We start from the raw sequence: 23,983 nt of genomic DNA on the forward strand, positions 1-23,983 counted from the left end.
TCAGTTTGAGTACTATTGACATTTTAGCAATATTAAATCTTCTACTTCGTGAGCACTTGATGCCTATTTATTTTTGTCTTCTTTAATTTCTTTCAGCAATGTTATATAGTTTTCAATATGGAGATACCTTTTACTTCCTTGGTTAAGTTTATTTCTACGTACTTTATTCTTTTTGATGCTATTGTAAATGAAATTGTTTTCTTAATTTCTTTTTATGATTGTTCATTGGTAGTGTGTAGAAGTGCAACTGATTTTTATGTGTTGATTTTATATCTTGTAACTTTGCTAAATTTATTTATTCTAACAGCTTTTTGTGAAATCTTTAAGGTTTTCTACATGTAAGATTATGTCATCATCTGCCTGACCGGCATGGCTCAGTGGTTGAGCATCAACCTATGAACCAGGAGGTCACGGTCCAACTCCCAGTCAGGGCATATGCTCAGGTTGCGGGCTCAGTTCCCATTGTGAGGCAAGCAGGAGGCAGCTGATCAATGATTCTCTCTCATCATTGATGTTTCTATCTCTCTCCCTCTCCCTTCCTCTCTGAAATCAATAAAAATATTTTTTTAAAAGATCATGTCATCAGTGAACAGAGATAATTTTACTTCTTGCCCGTTTAGATGCCTTTTATTTTTTTCTTGCCTAGCTGCTCAGACTAGGACTTTCAGCTATGTTGAAGAGAAGTTGTGAAAGTAGACATCTTTGTGTAGTTCCTAATCTTAAAGGAAAGTCTTTCAGTCTTTCACAAAAGTGAAAGATTGAGTATGATGTTAGGTAAGGGTTTTTCTATATGGCTTTTATTATATGAGGGTGTTTCCTTCTATTCCTAGTTTGTTGAGTGTTTTGATTATGAGAGGTTGTTGAATTTTGTCAAATGCTCTTTCTGCATCAGTTGAAATGATTATGTTAATGTGGTATATTACATTGCTTGATTTTTGTAGGTTAAAACATCTTTGCATTCCAGAAATAAATCCCACTCGGTCATGGTATAATCCTTTTGATGTACTGTTGAATCTATTTGCTAGTATTTTGTTGAAGATTTTTGCATCAATATTCATCAGGATTATTGGTCTGTAATTTTCTTATAGTGTCCTTGCCTGGCTTTGGTATTGGGTAATACTGGCTTCATAGAATGAGTGTATAAGTGTTCCCTCCAATTTAATATTTTGGAAGAGTATGAGATAAAATTCAGGGTTTTTTTAGAGGTAGAAGTGTAATACCATACACACAGAGAGAGAGAGAGAGATTATATATTATATTTATAGAATACCTCCAGCAGAGGCTGGGAAAATAAGTTGTTTTCAAACACATGAACATTTTTGTAGTAAAACATAAATATTCACATTAAATCAGATAAATAAAGAACATAACTTTACATCAGGTGCAGGCAGATTTTTTTCACCATCTGAATGTGAACACAAAACTGTTGAAAAGCTTTCAGTTTTCAGATATTTTTGGATTTTGGAATTGCAGATAAGAGTTTGGAGGTCCTGTGAAATCTCTCCCTTGTTACAGAACTTCCATTTAGTTACTCCTCTTGCGCTCCATCCACTTTATTGGTAAAACATCAACCCTGATTGAATGCAGTTCTCCACATATCATTTCCTGCACCTGAGTACCTGAATGTGGCTGGAAATGAGCACAATCAGGCAACCAATCTCATTTCAATTTTATGACCACAAGCCTCAAGTAGGCCTCAATGTGTCTCTGCAAACCTGAACATTTCCTTAATCAGATTTTTCTCCCTCTTTAATGCTACTGTTTCATATATTCTGCTCAAAATTCAACACTCTCAGCTGATTACTTTTCTGGGTTTGTTTTCTCATTGAAAAAAGTAGACAGTCTGAAGAGCAAATCTACATCCTCCTACACCAACCACTCTATCAGTCTACCAGCATCTATAACCACGTAAAGTGCCTCAACTTTAGTCACAAACTAGGACACATCTCTACTGGGATGTCTAAAAGGCATGACACTTGATGTGTTGACAACTGGGATGTTGATTTTCCTCAACCCCAAATCTGTTCCTTCCCTAGTGTCTAATTGTACCAGTATATGGCTCCTTCATCCACCGCTTGGGATAAAAATTTAACTTCTTTCTCTCATGCCCAATACAACACCTAGCATGGGTCTTTAAAATATATCCTGAATCCAGTCACTTAAATACTCCACCACCAGCCAGCAGCTTCACCCATGTAAACTCTATGTTAGTCAACTCCTTGGTCTCCTGCCTACATTCTTGCCCCACTGAATTCTATTCATTTCAAAGTATATGTCCCATTACACGAAGACATATACTCTTTTTGTGTTCCACAGGGTCCTACATGATCTGGTCTTTGCTGTTTATCTGAACTTTGACCACTGTCCCCATTACTCCATTCCAGCCATCTCAGCTTTCATGCTAACTTGGAATACGCAAGAACACCTCTACTTTAGTGCCTGCTGTTTTTCTCTGCCTAGGATGATCTGCCAAATAATCACATGGCTCTCTGTCCTCAATACACCAGGCATCTACTCATATGTTTCCCTTCAAATTTTTTTCCAAAAAACAAGACTTTTTTTTTTTATTGCTTAACTAATTTTAATAACATGACATAAAACCCCTACACTTGATATAATCATTACACAAAACACTTAGATGATACAGTCTTCTTTTAAAATATATAAGCAAGACATGTAAAAATAGATGTTTCAATTAAATAAATGAATTTTATTTTATTTATTATTGACACTATTGCACAAGTCTCCCATTTCCCCCACTTTATCCATCTCCCCGATAACCTTCACCACACTGTTGCCTGTGTCCATGGGCTATGTATATATGTTACTTGGCTACTCTCTTCACCTTCTTTTATCCAGTCCCCCCACCGCCCTCTTGCTCTGGCCTCTGTCAGTCTGTTCCATGTATCCTGGTTCTACTATGTTCATTAGATTCTACGTATAAGTGAGATTACATGGTACTTGTCTTTCTCTGACTGGCTTCTTTTGCTTAGCATAATAATCTCCAGGTCCATCCATACTGCAAAAAGTAAGAGTTGTTTCTTTTTTACAGCCAAGTAGTGTGCCATTGTGTTAATGTACAACAGCTTTGTATCCACTCATCTACTGATGGGGCAGTTGGACTGTTTCCAGATCTTGGCTATTATAAATAATGTTACTATGAACATATCCCTTACCCAGATTGAGATTTCATGTTTTATCACCATGTGCAGTTATATATCTATGTAATTGTTCATCTTTGATTCCCACACTAGAAATTAAGCTCCATGATTATTGGTTAACTAGAGGCCCAGTGCACGAATTCATGCATTGGTGGGGTCTGGCCAGCCTAGCCCCAATCAGCAGATCTGGGCCGGGCCTGTGGGGAGGAGGAGATGGCGGGACTGATTGGGGCCCAGTCAGGGCCAGGCTGACTGGGGGAGGGGCTGCAGGTGATTGGCCAGTGGGCCCCGCCCCCGATTGGGGTGAGGGGGCTGATTGGGGGTGGGTCTGGCCGTGGGGAGGGACTTTGGGCAGTGGGCCAGCTGGCCCACCCCTGAATGGGGTGGGGGGGCAATCGGGGGTCAGTGGCCAGGGGAGGGGCCGTGGGAGGGTGGCCAGCCAGCCCCACCCCCGATTGGTGTGCAGGGAGCCAATCGGGGGTGGAGCTGGCTGGGGGAAGGGGTCATGGGCCAATCAGGGTGGTGGGGGCTGATCAGGGGTGGGTCCAGCCATGGGAGGGGCTGTGGGCGGTGGGCTGGCCGGCCCTGCCCCTGATCGGGGTGGTGGGGGCCCATCATGAGGTGGGCTGGCTGGAGGGAGGGGCTGCAGGAGGTTGGCCAGCAGACCCCACCCCCTATTGGGGTAGTGGGGGCAATCTGGGGTGGGACCCGCCAGGAAGAAAGACTGCGGGAGCTTGGCTGGCCGGCCCCACCCCCTGATCGGGCTGGTTCACTGGCTGCAGTGGGCATCATAGGGACCAGTTGTTCCATCATTATGGCATTCTGGTTACTGGCTTTTCATATATATAGATTACACATTGATTTCCACCTTGCATTTGGCTATGCTTATTCATGTTCCTGTCAAGCTCTTCCTCTACAAAATACTATGCTACATTTTAACATTTAGCAAAAATAGCATTTAGTAAGAACCCCCCCAGACCTTGAGAACCTTGTCCTATCTAATATCACCAAGCATTCTGTGGCAACTACACTCTCTTACTTGCATCACTAGGTGCCCTTGCTTCAGGGCCTTTGCATTTGATATTTCCTCTGCTACAATTCTCTTTCCTGCGGTACTTTTATTACTAACTCCCTCCTTCCTCACAGAAGGGTCTACTCAAAAATTATCAAAGGACTTGTCCCTAACCATCCTATATCAAGTAACGCCAAGTTTTATCAATTTCATCCCCTTAGTCTTTTTTAAAAACCTTTTATCAGTTGACTATTATCTTTTCGACCAGAACATTGTTTTCATGAGGGCAAAGTCTTTTTACTGTGCATGGCTGTCTCCCTTACAAATGTCTATCTTAAAACAGGGCCTGAGATAGACACTCAGTAAATACTTGTGTCTTTTATTGAATTTTATAATCTTTAGATGCTTTTGAGAGTTAGAGAAAGGCTCTCTATCTGCCTGAGCTCCGTTATACTAGTACATGTTCCAGTTGGCTGTTATACTGCCCACTCCCATTGAGTAAAAAAGGAATCAAAATCAAGAAACAATGGCCACTGTAGAAGGAGAAGATAGAAACACTAGACAATCAGAGGCATTTGACGAGTTTGCATTACCTCCTTAACTTAGCTGTTGGCTAGTTTTGAATCAAAATTTTGTTTCTTTTAATGACAATAGCATATGATAATCCCACTGTACCAGAGAATGCTGGAGGCTCATCATCGTCCATGTTCTCTTCTTTATGATACCAGGATATTACGTTCCCAGCTGCCTGCGGACTTGGGTAGAGCTATTTTATGGTTTTACCCAGTGTAGAGTGGCTTACAGCACTGTGCCACTTCTAGGTCTGGCCTATTAAAGAAAACAAAACAAAATAAAACAAAAACCCTTCTGCACATGGTCTTCCATGCTCTTTCCCTTTTGCCTGCTAGATATCAATGCTTAGGAGAACCTTAGGATTCCCATGTTGAAGTCAGCACACCCTATATTTGCCTGAATCCCCGAGTGACAGCATGGAGCTGCCACTAAGTTGAACACTTGCCTATTGATTTTGAGCCATTATACATTGTGGGTTTATTTAACATGCAATATTTGGCACATACTTATTTTTTTATACAGCCTAACTGGCTTTATTTGTTTATTTATTTACTAGAGGCCCGATGCACGAAATTTGTGCAAAAGTAGGCCTTCCTTCTCCCAGCTGCCAGCATCAGCTTCCCTCTGGCACCCAGGACCCAAGCTTCCCTCACAGCCCTGGCTTTGTCTGGAAGATTGTCCAGAAGGACGTCTGGTCTAATTAGCATATTATGCTTTTATTATTATAGATTTTAATAAATGTATTGGAGTGACATTGGTTAATAGGATCATATAGGTTTCAAGTATGCATTTCTATGATACAAGATCTATATATGGCACATATTTACACTTATTAAAAATTCATTGCTTATATGCAATTCAAATTTAACTACGCATCTTGTATTTTTATTTGCTGAGTCTGGCAACCCCACACTCAAAGCCCTTACACAGAAACTTGTACATGAATGTTTGCAGCAGCATTATTCATAACAGCCAAAATGTGGAAACATCTCAAATGTCCATCAGCAGATGAACAAAATATAGTATATCCATATAAGGAATGTTATTTGGCCGTAAAAAATTAAGGAAATGCTGATGCATAAAAAACATGGATCAACCTTGAAAGCAATATGCTAAGTGAAAGAAGTCAGTTACCAAAACCCACATAGTATAGTAATTCCAGAATAGAGCAATCTATAGAGATGGGCCATTAATTAGTGGTTGCTTGGGACTGAGAGTAGGGGACTTGGGAAAATAGGGAGGGTAATAGCTAAAGGATTCATGGTTTCTTTTTGAGGTGATAAAAATGTTCTAAAAGTGACTGTGATGATGGTTACACATATCTGTGAATATTCTAAAAACCATTGAATTGTTCACTTAAACATATAATTATCCCATACAATAAAAGCCTAATATGCTAAGTGTCTGGTAGTCTGGTCATCTGTTCAACCAATCAAAGTATAATATGCTAATGATATGCTAAGGCTGCTCAACCACTCACTATGATGTGCATTGACCACCACGGGGTAGACAGTCAACCAGTCAACCAGTTGCTATGACATGCACTGACCACCAGAGGCAGACACTCCAACCGGTTGGTTACTTTGCTGCTGGGGTCCAGCCTATCGGGACTGAACAAGATGGGCCGGACATGCCCTAGAGTCCTCCTGTGGTCCCTCCTCGGCTGGCCAATCTCCTGTGTCCCTCCCCGGCCCTGATTGTGCACTGGTGGGGTCCCTCGGCCTGGCCTACGCCCTTTTGCAATCCGGAATCCCTCAGGGGATGTCAGAGAGCCGGTTTCAGCACGATCCCACAGGTCAGGAAAATTATATCACAATAAAGCTGTTTAAAAATAAAAGTCCTTACTGCATAGCTTCATGTCCCTGCATGTTCTAGCCTCTGGGTCATTGCTCTGATGTCTTTGCTACAACATGGGAAGGTGTTAAGCAGTGAGGGAGTTAAATTGTGGAAAGAACTTTGGAAAACATTTTTTTTTACATTTTTATTTTAGCTAGTCACAGGATTTTCTTACTTTCTGTCTATCATAAATTTGTTGTAATGTGAAGGCAGTATCAACATCTTTGTCTTTTTTTTAAGTGTACACAATTGATATTACCTTGACAACTTACCAGTAGAAAAGTAAAATTCTCTGACTATTTTATTTATAAAATTTAGGTTTTAATGCTTGGCTCTGCAGTTCAGATGACAATACAATAGATTTTAAAGTTTTTATTTATAAAAGATATGAATCCTTTTCCTAGCCGGGTGACTTGGTTGGAGTGTCATACAGTACACCAAAAGGCTGCAGGTTTAATTCCTAGTCAGGGCACCTACCTAGGTTGCAGTTTCAATCCCTAGTCAGGGCACATATTGGAGGTAATCAATGTTTTTCTCTCACATTGATGTTTCTCTCTCTCTCTTTCTCTCACTTTCCCTTGCGCTCTCTTTAAAATCAATTTAAAAAATATCCTTGGGTGAGGATTAAGAAAATGATATGAATTTTTAAAGTGAACTGAGCAGTCATTAGAGTGATTGCATTAAACTACTATTTTTCCCATAAATAGATGAATTTTTTACATTCCTGTTTTATTTTTTAAGTTACACAAAACATGAGCAAAAATCTTTTTCTTTGTAGATATCAGTGAACAAAATCAAACAATTTTTATCATATATATTGGAACGAAGAAAATTGGTCAAAGTAATCAATAAAAGAGAAAATCTCTTGGAAAAAAAGAAGAATCAACATAAATTAAGAATAAAAGAAATTCAAAATAAAGATATCTCGAAAAGAAATAAAAATTATTGTAAGTTGAATTGCCTTTCACATGTAAATGTAAAATAACTGTATGTAATCTAAAATTGAATTTTAGAGCTACTGTTTTAAAAGTCTTAGGATATAGTAATAAATATTTATATATACAAAAGCCTTAAATTTGGCAGTTTCTGACCCTCATTTTAGATTCAGAATTTGTACTGATGAAAATAAGCAAGGTTAATAAATAGAACTCCTGGCGGGGGGAAATATCAAAAAATTATGCAGATAAAACATTTATTAGCTATTCTGCTAATTGAAATCCTTACACTTTGAAGAAAATCAAAATTAATGTAATACTCTTATTTTCCCTAGTCTATCTGAAACTCCCCTGGTAAAGACATGCCTGATTAATGCATCAATTTCTTTGGATGCAAGAATGGTCTAGACTAGAGTCTAGAGTCTAGACAATATAAACAAGGTCTGCATAGATTCTGTCTATATAAGAGTTAACCAGTGCTCAATCATAAAATTTAAGAGTCAATTTCAACATTTTAAGTCTGATGCATGAAAGCTTTCTCTTTTCTAACATATGTATGAATTTATATTTAAGAGCTCTGACAGAAAAAAATTAAGATCAGTTTTTAATGGCATTATAAAAAATTATATAAACATCTCTTTAACCTATTTTAAATCTAAGTAATATACATTGAAACATTTCACCTGACCATTTTTTTTTTTACATCAAAACATGGCCTGCCTTTTATTCAGCATAGGTACACTGATTAGCATTTGTAGTATAAACCTCACTCAAACTGAAACATTAATGATTTCCCATCTCAAGTATTTAATAAAGTGAAGCACTAAAGACATTTATGGAGCAATCTGTGGGTAGAATCCTGCCATATATTTGCAGACTTTTCCCCTACTCATTCTAGATCATTGGTTCTCAACCTTCCTAATGCCGCGACCCTTTAATAAAGTTCCTCATGTTGTGGTGACCCCCAATTTCATTGTTGCAAATTGAACATAATTAAAACATAGTGATTAATCACAAAAAAATATGTAATCATATATGTGTTTTCCGATGGTCTTAGGTGACCTCTGAAAAGGTCGTTCGACCCCCAAAGGGGTCGCGACCCACAGATTGAGAACTGATGTTCTAGATGCTTCACCTACAATTAAATCGGGTAATTTTTAGTGGCCATCCTTTATCAAGTTTTTTCATAGTATTTAAGTTACACAGAAACACAATTTCTTTCTGCACTTGTATTTAATCAGTTTATATATTGTTTTATTAAATTCTATAATTATGATAAAAGGACAACTGGTACAAACAGGTTTAAGAACAAGCATTCCTGATTTTTGGTAAGCAATGGATGGGAACAGAAGTTCACACGTACACAATCCCACGTGCTGCAAGAATTCTATATGCTGTGGACTTCAGTAATTTGAGTAGAATAAATGAAAAGAATTGGTTAATTTGGCAAGTAAGGTAGGTAGTGGTTGTTTAAAAAAGCCTTTCCTGTTTAAAAGAGTAAATAATGTCACCCTTCAAATGAAATTTCTTTCCCTTATATGCAAGTGGTTATAGTATGTCTAATAATCCTATATAATAAAAGAGTAGTATGCAAATTGTCCCCTCGACCGGAGTTCTTCCGGGAGTTCAACCAGGGGGCGGACCAGCCAGGGGAAGGGAGGGAAACCCCAGCCCGCAGCACTGGCAGGTGGCCAGGGGAAGGGAGGGAGGTCTGGCTGGCAGCCAGCAGCCCCTAGGGACCCTACCAGTGCACGAATTTCATGCACTGAGCTTCTAGTAATAAGTAATAAGCTAACTCTGAGCATTTTCTATATTATTTCAGTGCTTTATTCAATTTAAGGTAGTTTACTATGGTCTCCAATCTGATCTGTAAGATGTGAAACCTGCAGTACAGCAAAATAAAATAATTTGTTTAGCATCACAAAAGCAATGTTTAGTAGGGAAACTGAGATTTGAACTTAGATGGTCTGGTGCCAAAGTCCTCCAGCTCTTAGCCATTATGCTATATGCCTGTCACAAAAGAAAGCTGACAATATCATGAAATTTTAATCCTATGTGTCTCAAAAGAGTTTGGGGGAAATATTGAAGTTACACAATAAAGATACTGCAATTTCCTGAGTACTAAATTTACTTGAAGTTTTTAAGGGAAAATAAATAATGGTAAATAATTAAAAACATTTTTATTTTAGAACTATGTAATAGCTATAATGTATTCAAGACATTTCACATTTTGAATTATCAAACCTAAGACTTTAAAAATTGTCTTCCTGTCCTCCAGTCTTCTAGGGAGTGTACATGCATTCATTCATTGCTGCCTATCTAAATGCTCTAAGGACATTTGAAAAGCCTTGTCTTACAAGTCATAATATCCATTCACCAAGCTTTACATAACTTAGAAAATGTATCCTGCCAGAAGTAAATATAGAAGAGTTACTACTGCTTGTTGTTTTTTTATGAGAGTCTTGATTTGACAATGATTTTTTTTAATGTTTAAATCTTAATATTTTAAGAGCACTCTTCTCCATATTTACCCCAAAAGACTGGCTTGCTGCTCAATTGAAGAGTTGGCTCTAGATATACATAAAAATGTTGATGTGTGTGTTACTCAAAGTATCAGGTAGGGTTTTGACAGGAAACAAATGGCATGTTTAAACTGAGTCATTTGAGAAAAATTTAATAAAGGGACTATTTCTAAAGGCCCAGACAATGTAGTGGGAAACCACAAAGTATTTTCCAGGTTGGAACAGTAATTACCACCCCTAGGCCTGAGTGGTCACAGGGCAGTAGTGGCTACTGGAATGCTGAGAAGGGAAGCAAAGTGGAGAGGGCTGTCTGACACAACTACGATCTCAGGTCAAAGGACAAAGTCAGCCTGCCACACCCAGAATGAGAAGCCAGGGAATAAAATACTCCTACCTCATGCTCTTCCTACCCTCCATCCCTCCTGTTGGTGCCTTTCAGCCCAACCTAACCAGAAGCTGGAGGAGAAGAGAGTTCATTGATCCAGTCCATGTGGGTTTGTGTGCCAGGGAACAGAATAGAGAAGAGTTGATCTAGACAGGCAATCCAACACACCAGGTTTTCCATACAAAGAAATTAGATGGCATGAACTAAAAGGATGGACTTTTAGTGATATGGAATAGTAGCATAGTTATTAAAGGTAAAATTTCAGGATATTAGAATTATGAAACTTTAGAAGTCATCTAATCTAATGTCATCTTTCATCTGGTATTTCTGGCATATGACAACCAGCTTCTACTTAAATACTGGTGACTAAGCTCACTACATCATATAAAGCAGCTTATGACATTATTTAATACATCTCTTTCTTATGTTCTTAATGTAGATTAAACCAAAATCACTTGCCAACAGTGATCTTAAGTAGTAGACTATGTTGATATTAAACTCTGCCATTTGGAGCCAGACCTAATCATCCTGTTATTGATTGCTCCACGCAGAGTACAGTGGAGCTGTTACCCTACCTCCCTGAATACTGTGGCTCATACATATTGTTTCTAAGATCCTGCTAGTTGTTCTTGGTACCATTATCAGTGATGGCATATAATGAACTTACAGCAAATTGAAATATCTGCTCACCTAAAGTACTAAACCAGTGTATCAGTCAGGGCTCAACCAGAAAAAAAAGAACCAATAGGAGATATATGTTAAAGGATTTATCACAAAGCGTTGGTGTGCATGATTGCATGGGGCTGCCTGTCAACAAGGGCAGGCTGGAACTCCTAGTCCAGCAGCTGAAGCCACTGTTTACAGGTTAAATTTTTCCTTCTCAGGGAAACCCCAGCTCCATTCAACTGATTAAGCCTTTCATCTGATTAATTCAGCCCAGCCCAGATTATCTGGATAATCTCCCATACTTAAAGTCGCCTGCTTATGGGTTTTAATAACATCTATAAAATACCCTCCCAGCAATAACTACTGTTTTATTTAATAACTGGGGACTGTAGCCTAGGTGAACAGACACATAAAATTAATCATTACAACCAAGTATCTTCCAATTCTTATATGTTCATCTAAATATTTGAATCTAAGCCTAAGATTTTAGATTTATGTATATTAAATTTTATTCTGTTTATTTTATACTATTATTCTAACCTATTGATTGCAGCAGCTAACTCATCAGCTATTCTCTTCTATTTTCTGTCATTCAAAATGTTGATAATCATGCTTTCCAATCTTTCGCTCAAGAAGTTAGCAAGACAGGGTCAACCTTAGAGCCTTAATAATCCACCTTCAATAATCCACCATAAATTTCTAGAATTATATTTACCCACTGATCAACCAGATACAAGTCTACATGTAATGAGGTTGAAAAAATAACATTTTATTAACCAGAATACCTTGTAAAGTGATCACTGTCCTTGTTTTGGAAGTTGGCTTAATATGCATTTGTGGATAGAAGGTAGGCAAACACCTTTTTCTGATGCCCCACCTCTAATCCACACAGAAGCCTAGTGTCAGCTGTTTCCAAGTATTCAAGAATGGAAAGAAATTGCATTGTAGAGCCAGATAGAGAAATCTTGTCATTTTATTTTTGAAAAGTAATAATAAAAGAGAATAGAAGAAAAATATGGAGAAATTAAGGGGTCAGAAAGATGGTTATTATGCCAATTTAAGAAACCAATAAAACATCAAAGTTGGAGAACCCAACTGAGGTTTTTAACTCATTGATAACCCTTAGAATTGTTTTTGTTAGTGAAATTAATGATCTCATTTTGCTTTATAAAATCTTTGGTAAAAATCAACCTTCCTCATAAATGCGTTGTAAGAGTGAATATTTGGGGGGAACAACTAGAAGTGATGTTGAGTTACCTAGGAATATGGGACAACCTAGGAAATGTACCTATTGAATCAAGTTAAGAAAGTAAAGGAAGCTATGGAGAAGTAACCTTCTAAAGGGAGGGTTTGAACTTCACAGGTTGTGGAGTGAAACAGGAATATGGGCTACACATGGGTGTCAGACTGACTAAAACTGTGCTAAATTCTATTCTCATCCAACATTTTGTACAAAGTATATCATAAAAGATGAGATATGAGTGTTCTGTATAAATGCTATTCTCAGACTTGCTAGTCCTTCAGAAGTAAGAAATGAGATTTAATCTAACATTCTCAAAAAAACATTTCTAATTCTTAGTGATCACATCACCTTAACTGAAGGCTCACAAACCATGCATAATAATCTGTTCTGAAAATTCAAGAGATTTCCCTGGCCTATATGGCTCAGTGGGTTGGAGCATCATCTCATACACCTAAAGTTTGGGCGTTTGATTCTTGATCAGAGCATACACTGAAAGGATGTGAGTTCCATCCCCCGTCAGGGCGCTTATGGGAGGCAACTGATCAATGTTTCTCTCTCTCTCTCTCTCTCTCTCTCTCTCTCTCTCTCTCTCTCTATCAATAAAAATATCCTTGGGTGAGGATTTAATAAAAGAAAAGGTAAGGATTTAAAAAAATAAAGAGATTAACATCAAGCCATTTCTGGAATATTAATATATTTCTCCCTATCTTGAAAATAGAGGAACTACTTATCCATTTCCCATTCTCTACCATTTGTAGCTTTATCTAGAATTTCTCAAATATAACCAATAGCATTTTACTCCCATTACCTCAAGGCAAGATCTGTGCCTGGCTTAGTATCTGTCACATAGTTAATACGAAAAATATTTGCTGAATTAAACTGAGTTAAATTCTTTCTATGTAGAGGTAGGATATAAACTCAGGTCTTCTTACTCCAAGTCTACCATTCTCAATAACATACAACAATATAGGTGCTATATAAAAATAACAAAGCCTTACATTTTTAGAATACATTTGAATAATTTTACAGTTGAACACAATGCTTTCACATCCATTACATTTTTTAAAATGGCATGTTCATTTCACTCAGCTAATTATTCTTTCTGAATCAGAATTGAGTCTAATAGAGTAATTATCTTTATTACATTGTTAGCAAGACAAATCAATAATTAATCATGCAGAGGGAACAATGGAGCCTGTTCCTGCAGGCCACTGGAAAACTGCCTTCTATATTCTTCAATGCATTTCCCTGACAAGGTCCTTCCTGGCATTTCTTGGATTTAATCATTATTAATTTTGGAATCAGATCATTACAGTGTTCTTGATTTGTGGAGGAACTGTTTTTGGGATCTTGTGTTAAGCCAGTCTTGGCATTCTTTTTCTTGTTTCTGTGGTCTGTGACCAGGTAGGCTAAATTTATCACTTGTTTTCCACTTTATGGACTTTTGGAATGTACGTGGAGGATATTGTGAAGTGCTGTTTAGATCCTCTCTTCAATGAGGGACTTGTTGCCCCAGTTGCTGGCAGTGCTGTATGCAGACAGCCTTCAAGCAGTCAGTCCCTTCAGGGACTGTCTCAGGTGCAGAATACTGCATAGCCAAGGTTATGCCTCCTCCCTGGGGCAGCCCACTTCCTATGACTAGTCAATTCAGGAGTATAAAGCCTGGACCATATCAGCCTAACTTGGGATGAGTTAGAAAAGCCATTTAAGCTCCAGAGCACCCTGTGGGGTCAGAGAAGGGTTTAATGGGCCTGCATCATAGCTTCTCCTGCCCAATCCATCTTCTTCCCCAATTGTGGTTCCCAAGGGCATGTCTTTATAACACTATGAACTCTTAAAGTCTGCTTATCAGGAAACCCAATCTGCATGCCATTTCCTATTACTAAAAGTTTTTCTTTAAATCAACAGAAGTTGTATGTAAATGAGTTGTTTTAAAAAGAAAATTACTGAAGATATCCCATTCTAGCAAATGGTGGGCTAGTCCAATGTGGAAATCCTGCTGCTACAAATATCTGAAAAAGGATGCCTAAAGCTTGCCCAAACTTTTATAATTTTATTTTTAATGCAGAGCTGGGCTCTATCATTTATTTCCTCGGGTACTAGAAATGATGAAAAATAAGCATGGGCATTGATGTTTTGGCAAGCTATGATCAGAACTGGTAATGGGCCCTGGTCAGTGTGGCTCGGTTGGAGGATTAAAAAAAAAAAGAAGAACTGGTAATGGGATGAGCCTTGGATTTTTTCTCTTTTTTAAAATATAAGTTTATTGTTGATAGTATTACAGATGTCCCTCACTTTTTCACCCTTTATCCCCCCTCCTCCCAGCCCCTAATCACCTCCTCATGGGCTATGTCCTATGTCCTATTACCTATGTCCATGGGCTATGCATATAAGTATATATTTCTTGGTTTATCTCTTCTTGTCCCCCCATCCCCACATTGAGGTATGTCATCCTGTCCCATGCCTCCATGCTTTGGATCTTATTTTGTTGGTCAATTCATTTTGTTCATTAGATTCCACAGATAAAGGAGATCATGTGATACTTGTCTTTCTCAGATTGGCTTATTTCACTTAGTATAATATTCTCCAGGTCCATTCATGCTGTACCAAAGGGAGATCCCTCTTTTTTACAGCTGCATAGTATTCCATTTTATAAATGTCCCACGGCTTTTTTTATCCATTCACCTACTAATGGGCACTTGGGCTGTTTCCAAATCTTAGGTATGGTAAATAATGCTGCTATGAACATAGGGTGCATTTATTCTTTCTTATTGGTATTTGGCGGGGGGGGGGGGGGGAGGGGAAGGTAGGATATATTTTATTTATTTGTGTCTTCTCTGTTTCTTGATGAATCTGGCTAGAGGTTCACCAATCTTATTATCTTTTTAAATAACCAGCTCTTGGATTTATTGATATTTTGTACTGTATTTTTTGTCTCTATGTCATTTATTTCCTCTCTGATCTTTATTGTTTCCTTCCTTCTACTTCCGCTAGGATTTTCTTGTTGTTCTCTTTCTAATTCATTTAGCTGTAGGGTTAGGTAGTTTATTAGTGCTTTTTCTTGTTTCTTGAGATAGGTCTGTAATGCTATGAACTTTCCTGTCAGGACTGCTTTTGCCATGCCGTGTAGGTTTTGGGTGGTTGTGTGCTCATTTTCATTTGTTTCCAGGAAGTTTTTAATTTCTTGCTTGATCTCATTGGTAACCCATTCATTGTTTAATAACCTGCTATTTAGCCTCCATGTATTTGAGTATTTTTGAGGTTTTAGTTGAGTATTTTGAGGTTATAGTTGATTTCTAACTTCATGCCATTGTGATCTGAGAAGATGCTTGGTATTATATCAGTCTTCTTGAATTTATATAGACTTGTTTTGTGCCATAATATGTGGTCTATTTCTTAGACTGTTTCATGTGTTTGTATTAGTTACAAACAAGAACACTCCTGTGCTCCCATAGTGCCTTATTGCATAGTGCCTACCACATGACTATTGTAACTTTTGGTAAACATGTCTGTCTCCCCTGCCAGGATGGGGCAGTGTCTTGATCATATATGTGAACACAATATAGATCACTGTGTCTAACACATGGTAAGTATTCAATTCATATTGATTGAATAAATATGTAAAAGTATGAGTGACAGAGAACAAGTTGTCTCCAGCTCTCCTTTTTCTCATTAGTATCTGAAACAAGCAAGTGAGCACTTTTTCTTCCAAAGATTTGCTTATACTTATTATAAACAAGAAGAATCTGTATTAATTCCACAAGGACAAGTGATGGGGATTAAGGAATAGACTTGATTAGGGAAATTTATAGTTGAAGGGTCAACATGAGAAGGCATAGGTTCCCCGTTCTCCCTTATCCCTCAGAGAGGTGAGATGGGTCCAGGGATTTCTGCACACATGGAAAGTCTATCTGCTACACTGCCTACTTAGAGTACAATCATGGGGAAAAAACTAGCCTTCTCAGAGGTGAGCTATTTGGGCATCTAGCTGCCTGGGAAAGTCAGATATCTAGCACCTGGAGACCTTAAGGGCCCAGGGGAAATTGAAATCCCTCCTACATTCATTTAGAATGTAGCTACTGGTCTGACAGAAAGTTGATTTTGGGTGCATTCTTTCCCATGGGGAAGAGGGGCAGCTTGTTTTTCATGTGATATGAAGTTGGTATCTGTATTAGTTTGCCATAACAAAATACCAGAGGCTAGGTGGTTTAAATAGCAGAAATTTGTTTTCTCACAATTCTGGATGCAAAAGTCTATGATCAGCAAGGTTGGTTTCATCCTATTGCTTCTCCCCTTGGTTAAAGATGGCCATCTCAGAGGACTTCAGGCTCATGAAAATCCTTTACATAAGTTCAGGATGTTCTCAAATCATTTTCCCAAATTTGTAAATCATTAAACCATAAAAAAGGAAAGTATCATGAAGATAACTTTCTCTGATAATTGAGCTCTCTTATAGTAAATAAAAGTTGTATTTCAATATATTTGGAAAGCACACACAAAAAGGAGTTACTAATGAAAAAGTAAAAGCCATGGATGGAAAGCTGTAGTAGTATATCATTTCTCTTTTGTATATGCATGGAAGAGTTAATTTTTCAAGTTATTCTCCCTCTTTGAAAGCATGTTAATAGGACATTGCTATTCCAAACACAGATTAGTAGGTTTTCCCCCATTATCTTTCCTCCTTAATTATGAGTATGGATAACATATGACTCAAAGCAGAAATTAGATGCTAAAATGTCTGGTATTACTAAATTGATTGGATAACTTGAAACATTCAAAATAATTATGAATTAGCTTTAAATTTAGACTTTAGTTTAAAGTGCTTACATTTTAAAAAGAAAGTGAACAATTCTGATAGCTTATCAAGGAGAAGAAAAACAAGAGGCACTTAAGTCTTTGTGGTCTATTTAATGAAGCATCAAATCCCAGAATGCCTTCCTTTAAAATGGCTTCAGAAGGGGTTATTCTAATCAGAGGTTTCACTGAGTGCTGTAATGGACTTCAAGAGGCACTGTGAATTTGTGGAAGGGTGTGTGTGTGTGTGTGTGTGTGTGTGTGTGTGTGTGTGTGTGTGTGTTGCGGTGGGGTGAAGGACTCTAAAGCTAGCCAGATTTTTCCTATCTGTAAACTGGTGAAAATGTTTTGAAAATTGTGAGGTGTTATATACATTTGAGAAATATCATGATTGCAGCAGGTTAAATTCTGTTTTTTATTTTCATTAAATCCTATTAAAGTTACTCTGAGTCCCCATCCCACAAGGCAAGTTATTATTGATACTCTTTCTGTGTGTCTTCCCTAAGGTCCTAAAGGTGGCACACTTACTCAGCCCTCTTTTATACCTGATGCTCATCCCCAACAGTTCTCAGATTCTCTAAAAGATCTCAGAAAGATTCTAGGAGAGGAGGGGGGAGCCTTGGGTAAAGCTAAATTTTTACCTCCAATCTTAGGTGTACACCTGTCATCTTGGAGATGCCCATTGCCTATGTCCTTCCTTATGTCCTCTTCTAATGTTATGTCTCTGAGGTTTATGGTCCATGCTTAATTAAGGGAGTCTGGGAGCTGAGAGCCTGGTGTCTAAGAGCCAGCCTCTAGATATACCAGGCAAACCCTTCTCTTGGAGGCCTTGCTTCCTGCCTTCTGCTTTGGGACTTTGTATCCCCTTTCCAGACTTGGAACATTTCTTTCCCTTTTACCATCAAAAGCATCTCGCTTTCTCCTCCATCATCCAGACCCCTTCACAAAAGGCAGGACAAGTATACTTTTGTAAGCAGTTTCTACCTTCTGACCAAAAGTAAGGTGATTTTCTTGAAATGCAGAGATTAAAAAATAAGGAGAGAACAAAAGTCAAGCTATTATGCCAGCACATTATTTTTAAAATATAAAACACAAAAATAATGTTACTTTTCCTTGTTTTTTTCATATATAGTAAAAAAGCGATCAAAGAAAAATTTCACAGCTGAAGGCGACCAGCTATTTAAGATGGGCATCAAGATTCTCCAGCAGTCTAAAGGGCAAAGACAAAAAGCACAGTAAGTCTTTATCCAGTTACATAAGCCAAGTTAAATTTCCAGGTTGAGAAAAAGAATTCAAAAATTGGTTTCAATGTCATTAAAATGTTACTGCTATAACAAATAAACATATTTGTTCATAGGTTTTTATTTTTAAGGAATCCTTCATATTATCAGCATAAATAAATAGAACCATATGTGAAATTGTGGTTCCTGCACACTAAGTGAAATGCAGAATTAAGGCACTTATCTGAACATTCAGGTAAAAATATTCTCTTTTGACTTTTTATTAGATACTAGAGGCCCAGTGCACGAATTTGTGCACCAGTGGAGTCCCTCGGCCTGGCCTGCAGGATTGGGCCGAAACAGGCTCTCCACCATCCCCTGAGGGGTCCCAGATTGCAAGAGGGCACAGGCCAGGCCAAGGGACCCCACCAGTGCACGATCAGGTCCAGGGAGGGATGCGGGAGGCTGGCCAGACTGGGAGGGACCACGAGAAGGCTCTGGGGCGTGTCTGGCCCTTCTCGCTCAGTCCTGATCGGCTGGACCCCCGCAGCAAGCTAACCTAGTGGTCAGGACGACTGCCCCCTGGTGGTCAGTGCATGTCAGTGCAGTGGTTGAGCGGCCTTAGTATATCATTAGCATATTACGCTTTGATTGGTTGAATGGCCGACCAGAAAACTGGACACTTGGCATATTAGGCTTTTATTATATAGGATTCCAAATAAAATTAAATTTGTTATTTAATTAGTGTAGTTGTTTTAGAATGCTTTATTCTCCTATGTATTTGTTCATTACTTTCTCATTTTAAAGCACTTTCGTGTATGTGATCCCATTTTATCCCCCGACTTATGAGTTAAGAAGTAAGGGAATTGATCCTCTCATTCAGTCATTCAGCCTCTTTGTATGTATGAGGGGCAAATTGTTAAACAAGTCAGTGCTATTAGAATTTACAGAAGTTAAGCAAGCATGTCAGGGAAATACAAATTTGTCTGACGGAGTCAGGAAGCCTCTGTGACAGCCAATGTTAGCTGTCATTAAGAATCACTCCACATCAACAAAGAAGGTTGGGAACTATGCTGCTGCCCCACACCAAGTTTCGGATGTGCTTTAGAGATGCATTTAGCCTCCCCCTCTCCCTGCACCCACCTTAATACCAGATACCTAATTGAACTTTCCTTTTGCCCCTGCTGCCCAGTTTCTCCTCTTGGGGATTGCAGCCCAGATCTTAATCCTATTTAATTTGCCAACAACTTTCTCCAGCCCTGGGTCCTGCTTCTAGTATTCCTTATATTACCTTGGACCTTCCTGACAGGGAGACCTAGATACCTACCTCTCCCTCAAAATCAAAGACACATAGAAAGATTGGTTTTGCAACCCATTGCTGCACCCAGGACCAGTGAATGGATATACTGCTGGATCCTGCAGTCTGAGGTTTCTCTACCCTGATCCATGTCAGTGCCCGTCTAGTCTGAGCATCCCACCAGGCTATGCAGTTGCAGCAGCAAGCCATGTGACAGAGAGCTTTAGGGAGTCTGTATCCTGATGTCAGATCTATCCCTGGATGCCAGACATGTGCATTCATTGACCTTTGAGACCTTCTATCTTACTTGTGTTCTGTTTCCCAGGTTCTCAGCTTGCTCTGACAATTTCTTGCTTAACCTCCTGGCTTCTTTTTTATTTTTTCACTGAAGTCTACTCTCTGTTTTGCCATCCGGGACTCTAATGCCTACCTGGATGTCACTAGCCCATCCTTTTTTGTCTATTCATTCTGTCCCAGCCTTTTACCAAGAGCAGGCTATGTTAGCATCAGCCTGGAAAGGTGGTACATAAAGCTGAATCTCCTGATCCTTCTAAACTGGTAGCAATGGCAGATATGTGCATTTGTTCCAGCATTTGAGTCAATGTCACAGGTAAAGGTTAATGCTTTCATGTCTTACCATTACCAGAAAGGAAGTTATAATAGTAAAAATCAATCCCAAAAGTACTCTCTGTCTCTGACACAAGTTTTGACCTTGCAAGTCTCTCCATCACTGCTGTCATACATATCCTTTACACAGATCCATTACTGTTGTACAGAAGGTGGCTTCTGACCCCTCAGAAAATGCAATATGAGGCAATCCTATGGCATCTATATTTGCAATCACTAAGCTCTCACACCATTTACTCACTAATTATAGGAGAAAATTACAGTGCCATAAAACTTTAGAACCTATGCAAAAGTGGTGGTGATGATGATGATGATGATGATGATAGCTAAATTTATTGAGTACTTACTATATACCAGGTGCTATACCAGTTACTTCCTATGGATTATTTCATTGAATCTTCCCAGCAACCCTATGAAATAGGTGTTATTATTATCCCTATTCCATAGGCGAGAGAGGCACAGGGAAGTTAAATAACTTGCCCAAAGCTCTGAACTAATAAGTGGTAGAGCCAGGATTTGAACTGAGGCAGTCAGACTCTAGAGCCCTTATAATCATTAGGTTTTGTTTGATTATTGTTTTTCCATACAGCCCTGACTTTGATCTGATAAGAATATGTTGTTATAAAAAATTATTTCAGAATATTAAGGGACTGTTGTTCTCATGATAGTAACTTCCTAGAAGTGACAATCAGTTTTGATTATTTTCAATTGATTTTTATTATATTGTTATATATTTCAGAATTTACTTTAAAAAACAAATGTTCATAGTGAACTTGGAGTTCACTATTTTAGGACAAGTGCCTCAATTTTTCACTTCACTTGGTATATATAATGTATTTTATGTATTTCTCCTTTTTATCAGCTTCCCTATTTATCAGATATATTGAAATTTTAATCTTAGACTAATCTAAGGATAAAAGAATCTACTGGTCTAGAGGTGTAATGGACTTTAGCTAAACCATATTGTTAAGCGCAATGACAACTGGGTCCTAGAGAGAAGTATAATGAAAGAGGGAACAGAAAATTTCATTTTTTATTATCAAATCTAACTGGATATTCTTGAAACAGAGCCTACATATTCTTTGCCAAAGCAGCTGACCTGGGAAACTTGAAAGCTATGGAGAAAATGGCTGATGCTTTGCTATTTGGAAATTTTGGCATGCAAAACATAACAGCAGCTATCCAATTATATGAGCTGTTGGCCAAAGAAGGATCATATAAAGCCCAAAATGTGAGTTTTGGAAAAAATAAATCTCAAATAACTACATCCTGAAATAACTATAACATGTAAGAGGAATTGAGCAATAGTATTCCCACACTACTTCGTGAATCCAGACCTAGGGAAGTTACTGCAATGCACAGAATAGTGTAGTATCAGGGCAGGGAACCAGCAGCAGCCATGGGCAAATCCTTACAGTTACATTAGTGACTTTCAGGAATGGAACAGAACTGCTCTCTACTCCACTTTCCATGTCCATGTGTGTTCTGAGAAAATTTGAGAACTCTGAATTCTTAACATACGTTTTATATGTAAAGTATATTCACCTATACAAAGAAATATAGAACTAAATCTATTACCTTGGGATGATGTTTTCCGGTTTTCATGTTTGAAATACTTAATAAGCTATATATATTTACTTTTCTACTTAAAAATGCATTTCATTTTATTCCAAGAATAACATAAGCATTTCATAGAAAATTTGAAAAAAAATCAAAAAAAGACCTTCATAAACCAACTACCCTGATTCAACTATTGCATTTTCCCTTGGTTTCTTCCTCTCTGCATCTTCTTTTTACACCATTCTAATCACAATACAAGTGCATATGTCATTTTGTTTCTGGCTACTTAATGCTATAGCAAAATCATATTTTCATGTTTCTAGTCTTTTTAGTGAAAATATTTCTTCCTAATTACAAAAGAAATTCATGCTCATTACAGAAAGAAATCTGAGAATACAGAAAGTATGAAGAAGAAAGTCAAAGTTGTCTAAAAACTTTCCTCCCAGATATTTGTGTGTGTGTGTGTGTGTGTGTGTGTGTGTTTTGTTTTTTTACCATCCAGTAAATTTCAGAAACTATGCTTTGGAATCAGAAAAACTTAAGTTTGAATCTCTACTGCCACTTGCTTATTGTGTAGCTACGTAAGAAAACCTTTTTCCCTTCTTCTGCATGAGAATTTGACCTTCCGTTCACTCTAGCTCTGTTTCCCTGGTAATTTGATAGGAGTAAAATGTTAACTGTGTTTCTAGGGAGCATTGCTTATGATTGAAATGATCTCTGATTGGAAAGCTTCCTTTGGACCGGGAGGAACCATAATGAACTATAAATACCTGACAGTCATAGTGATTCTTACCCTGGACACTATGTCTATGGAGTTGTTACATGGGGCGTGACATTTTTATGTCAGGGTGGCTCCCACACCCACCCAGTGTTAATATAAGCCCCTGGATCTGAGCCATCATCTAAGGGACCACAATATGGCTACTGGAATATTGTGCAAACTGCAGGGAAGATTTCCACAGACAAGAGGGCCTGGTACTGCCTTTTGAAACTGTAGTTCCTGTGTGATACCCAACTGAATAGACTGTTGGTAAATGTAGCCGATTGGAGTCTTATGAGTCTTTATGTTTAGTTGAACCAGAAATTGGACCAGAAGACTGTGGGGCAACCTCTCTAATTTTTAACTGTAGTTAGGATAATGATAAAACACTGGGAACTATCAGTCTGCTCTCTGTGTCTATGAGTCTGTTTCTCTTTTGTTTGTCCATTTACTGTATATTGTTCTTTAGATTCCACATGTAAGTGAAATCATATGATATTTGTCTTTGTCTGATTGACATTTCACTTCCATAAAATCCTTTAGGTCTATCCATGCTGTTGCAAATGGTAAGATTTCATTTTGTGTGTGGATGAGTCATATTCCATTATATAAATGTAAAGCTTTACAAACTAGTCATGGGGATGTAAAGTATAGCATAGGAAATATAGTCAATAATATTGTAATAACTACATATGATTCCAGGTGGATACTACAAATATCAGGGGGAACATTTGTAAAGTATATGGTTGTCTAACCACTATGGCTATACACCTAAAACTCATACAAAATAATAGTGAATGTAAATTATAATTAAAAAAAAAACTTAACTGGGTACTGTGTCTGTCTGGTTCACTGCTGTATCACTAGCATTTAGCACAGTACCTGGGACAAAAAAATATAAATAATTAATTATATACTTATATAAATATATACTTATATAATTATATACTTATATAAATAATTATATACTGATATAATTAATTATATATGTATAGGTAATTAGTTATATAACAATTAATGATGAATTAATCAATGGTGTTATTGTAGGATTAAAATAATATGTGAAGGTACTTAATTCCATGCCTGGAACTTTGTAATCATTCATTATGAAAAAAACAATATAAATATCACTCCCGTTATTATTCTTCTAGAATTTTACCTATAACTATGTAGAATTTATTTTTGAAAATGACATCATACTTTAATTGCTGTTTCCTAATTTGCTCTTTATTCACTTAACAATACATCATAGACATCTTCCCATATAAATATATACAGATTAATATCATCATTTTAAATAGCCATATAATTTTAATTAATGTGAGTTGTTGAATACTATTTTTACCCTAGGTAATGTTTTGCAGTTAAATATAAAATAGTTATATTTACAAA

The 23,983-nt window shown here is 37.7% G+C and overlaps 1 protein-coding gene across 2 annotated transcripts in view; it reads left to right on the forward strand.

Moving 5' to 3' along the window:
• Positions 1 to 23,983, forward strand: part of SEL1L2 (SEL1L2 adaptor subunit of SYVN1 ubiquitin ligase) — a 105,099-nt gene that overhangs the window by 29,038 nt on the left and 52,078 nt on the right. Inside the window, exons 4-5 of one of the 2 annotated variants that reach the window (XM_081097750.1) lie at positions 18,260 to 18,362; positions 21,340 to 21,502. In XM_081097750.1, coding sequence (XP_080953876.1) covers positions 18,313 to 18,362; positions 21,340 to 21,502 — 213 coding nt within the window. In that variant the 5' untranslated portion in view covers positions 18,260 to 18,312. Of the gene's footprint in view, positions 1 to 18,259; positions 18,363 to 21,339; positions 21,503 to 23,983 lie in introns of those variants that run through there. The other variant, XM_081097751.1, reaches the window with a different exon arrangement.

This window comes from Myotis nattereri, assembly GCF_964212035.1.
Source record: "Myotis nattereri genome assembly, chromosome: 8".
NCBI classification, from domain to species: Eukaryota; Metazoa; Chordata; class Mammalia; order Chiroptera; family Vespertilionidae; genus Myotis; species Myotis nattereri.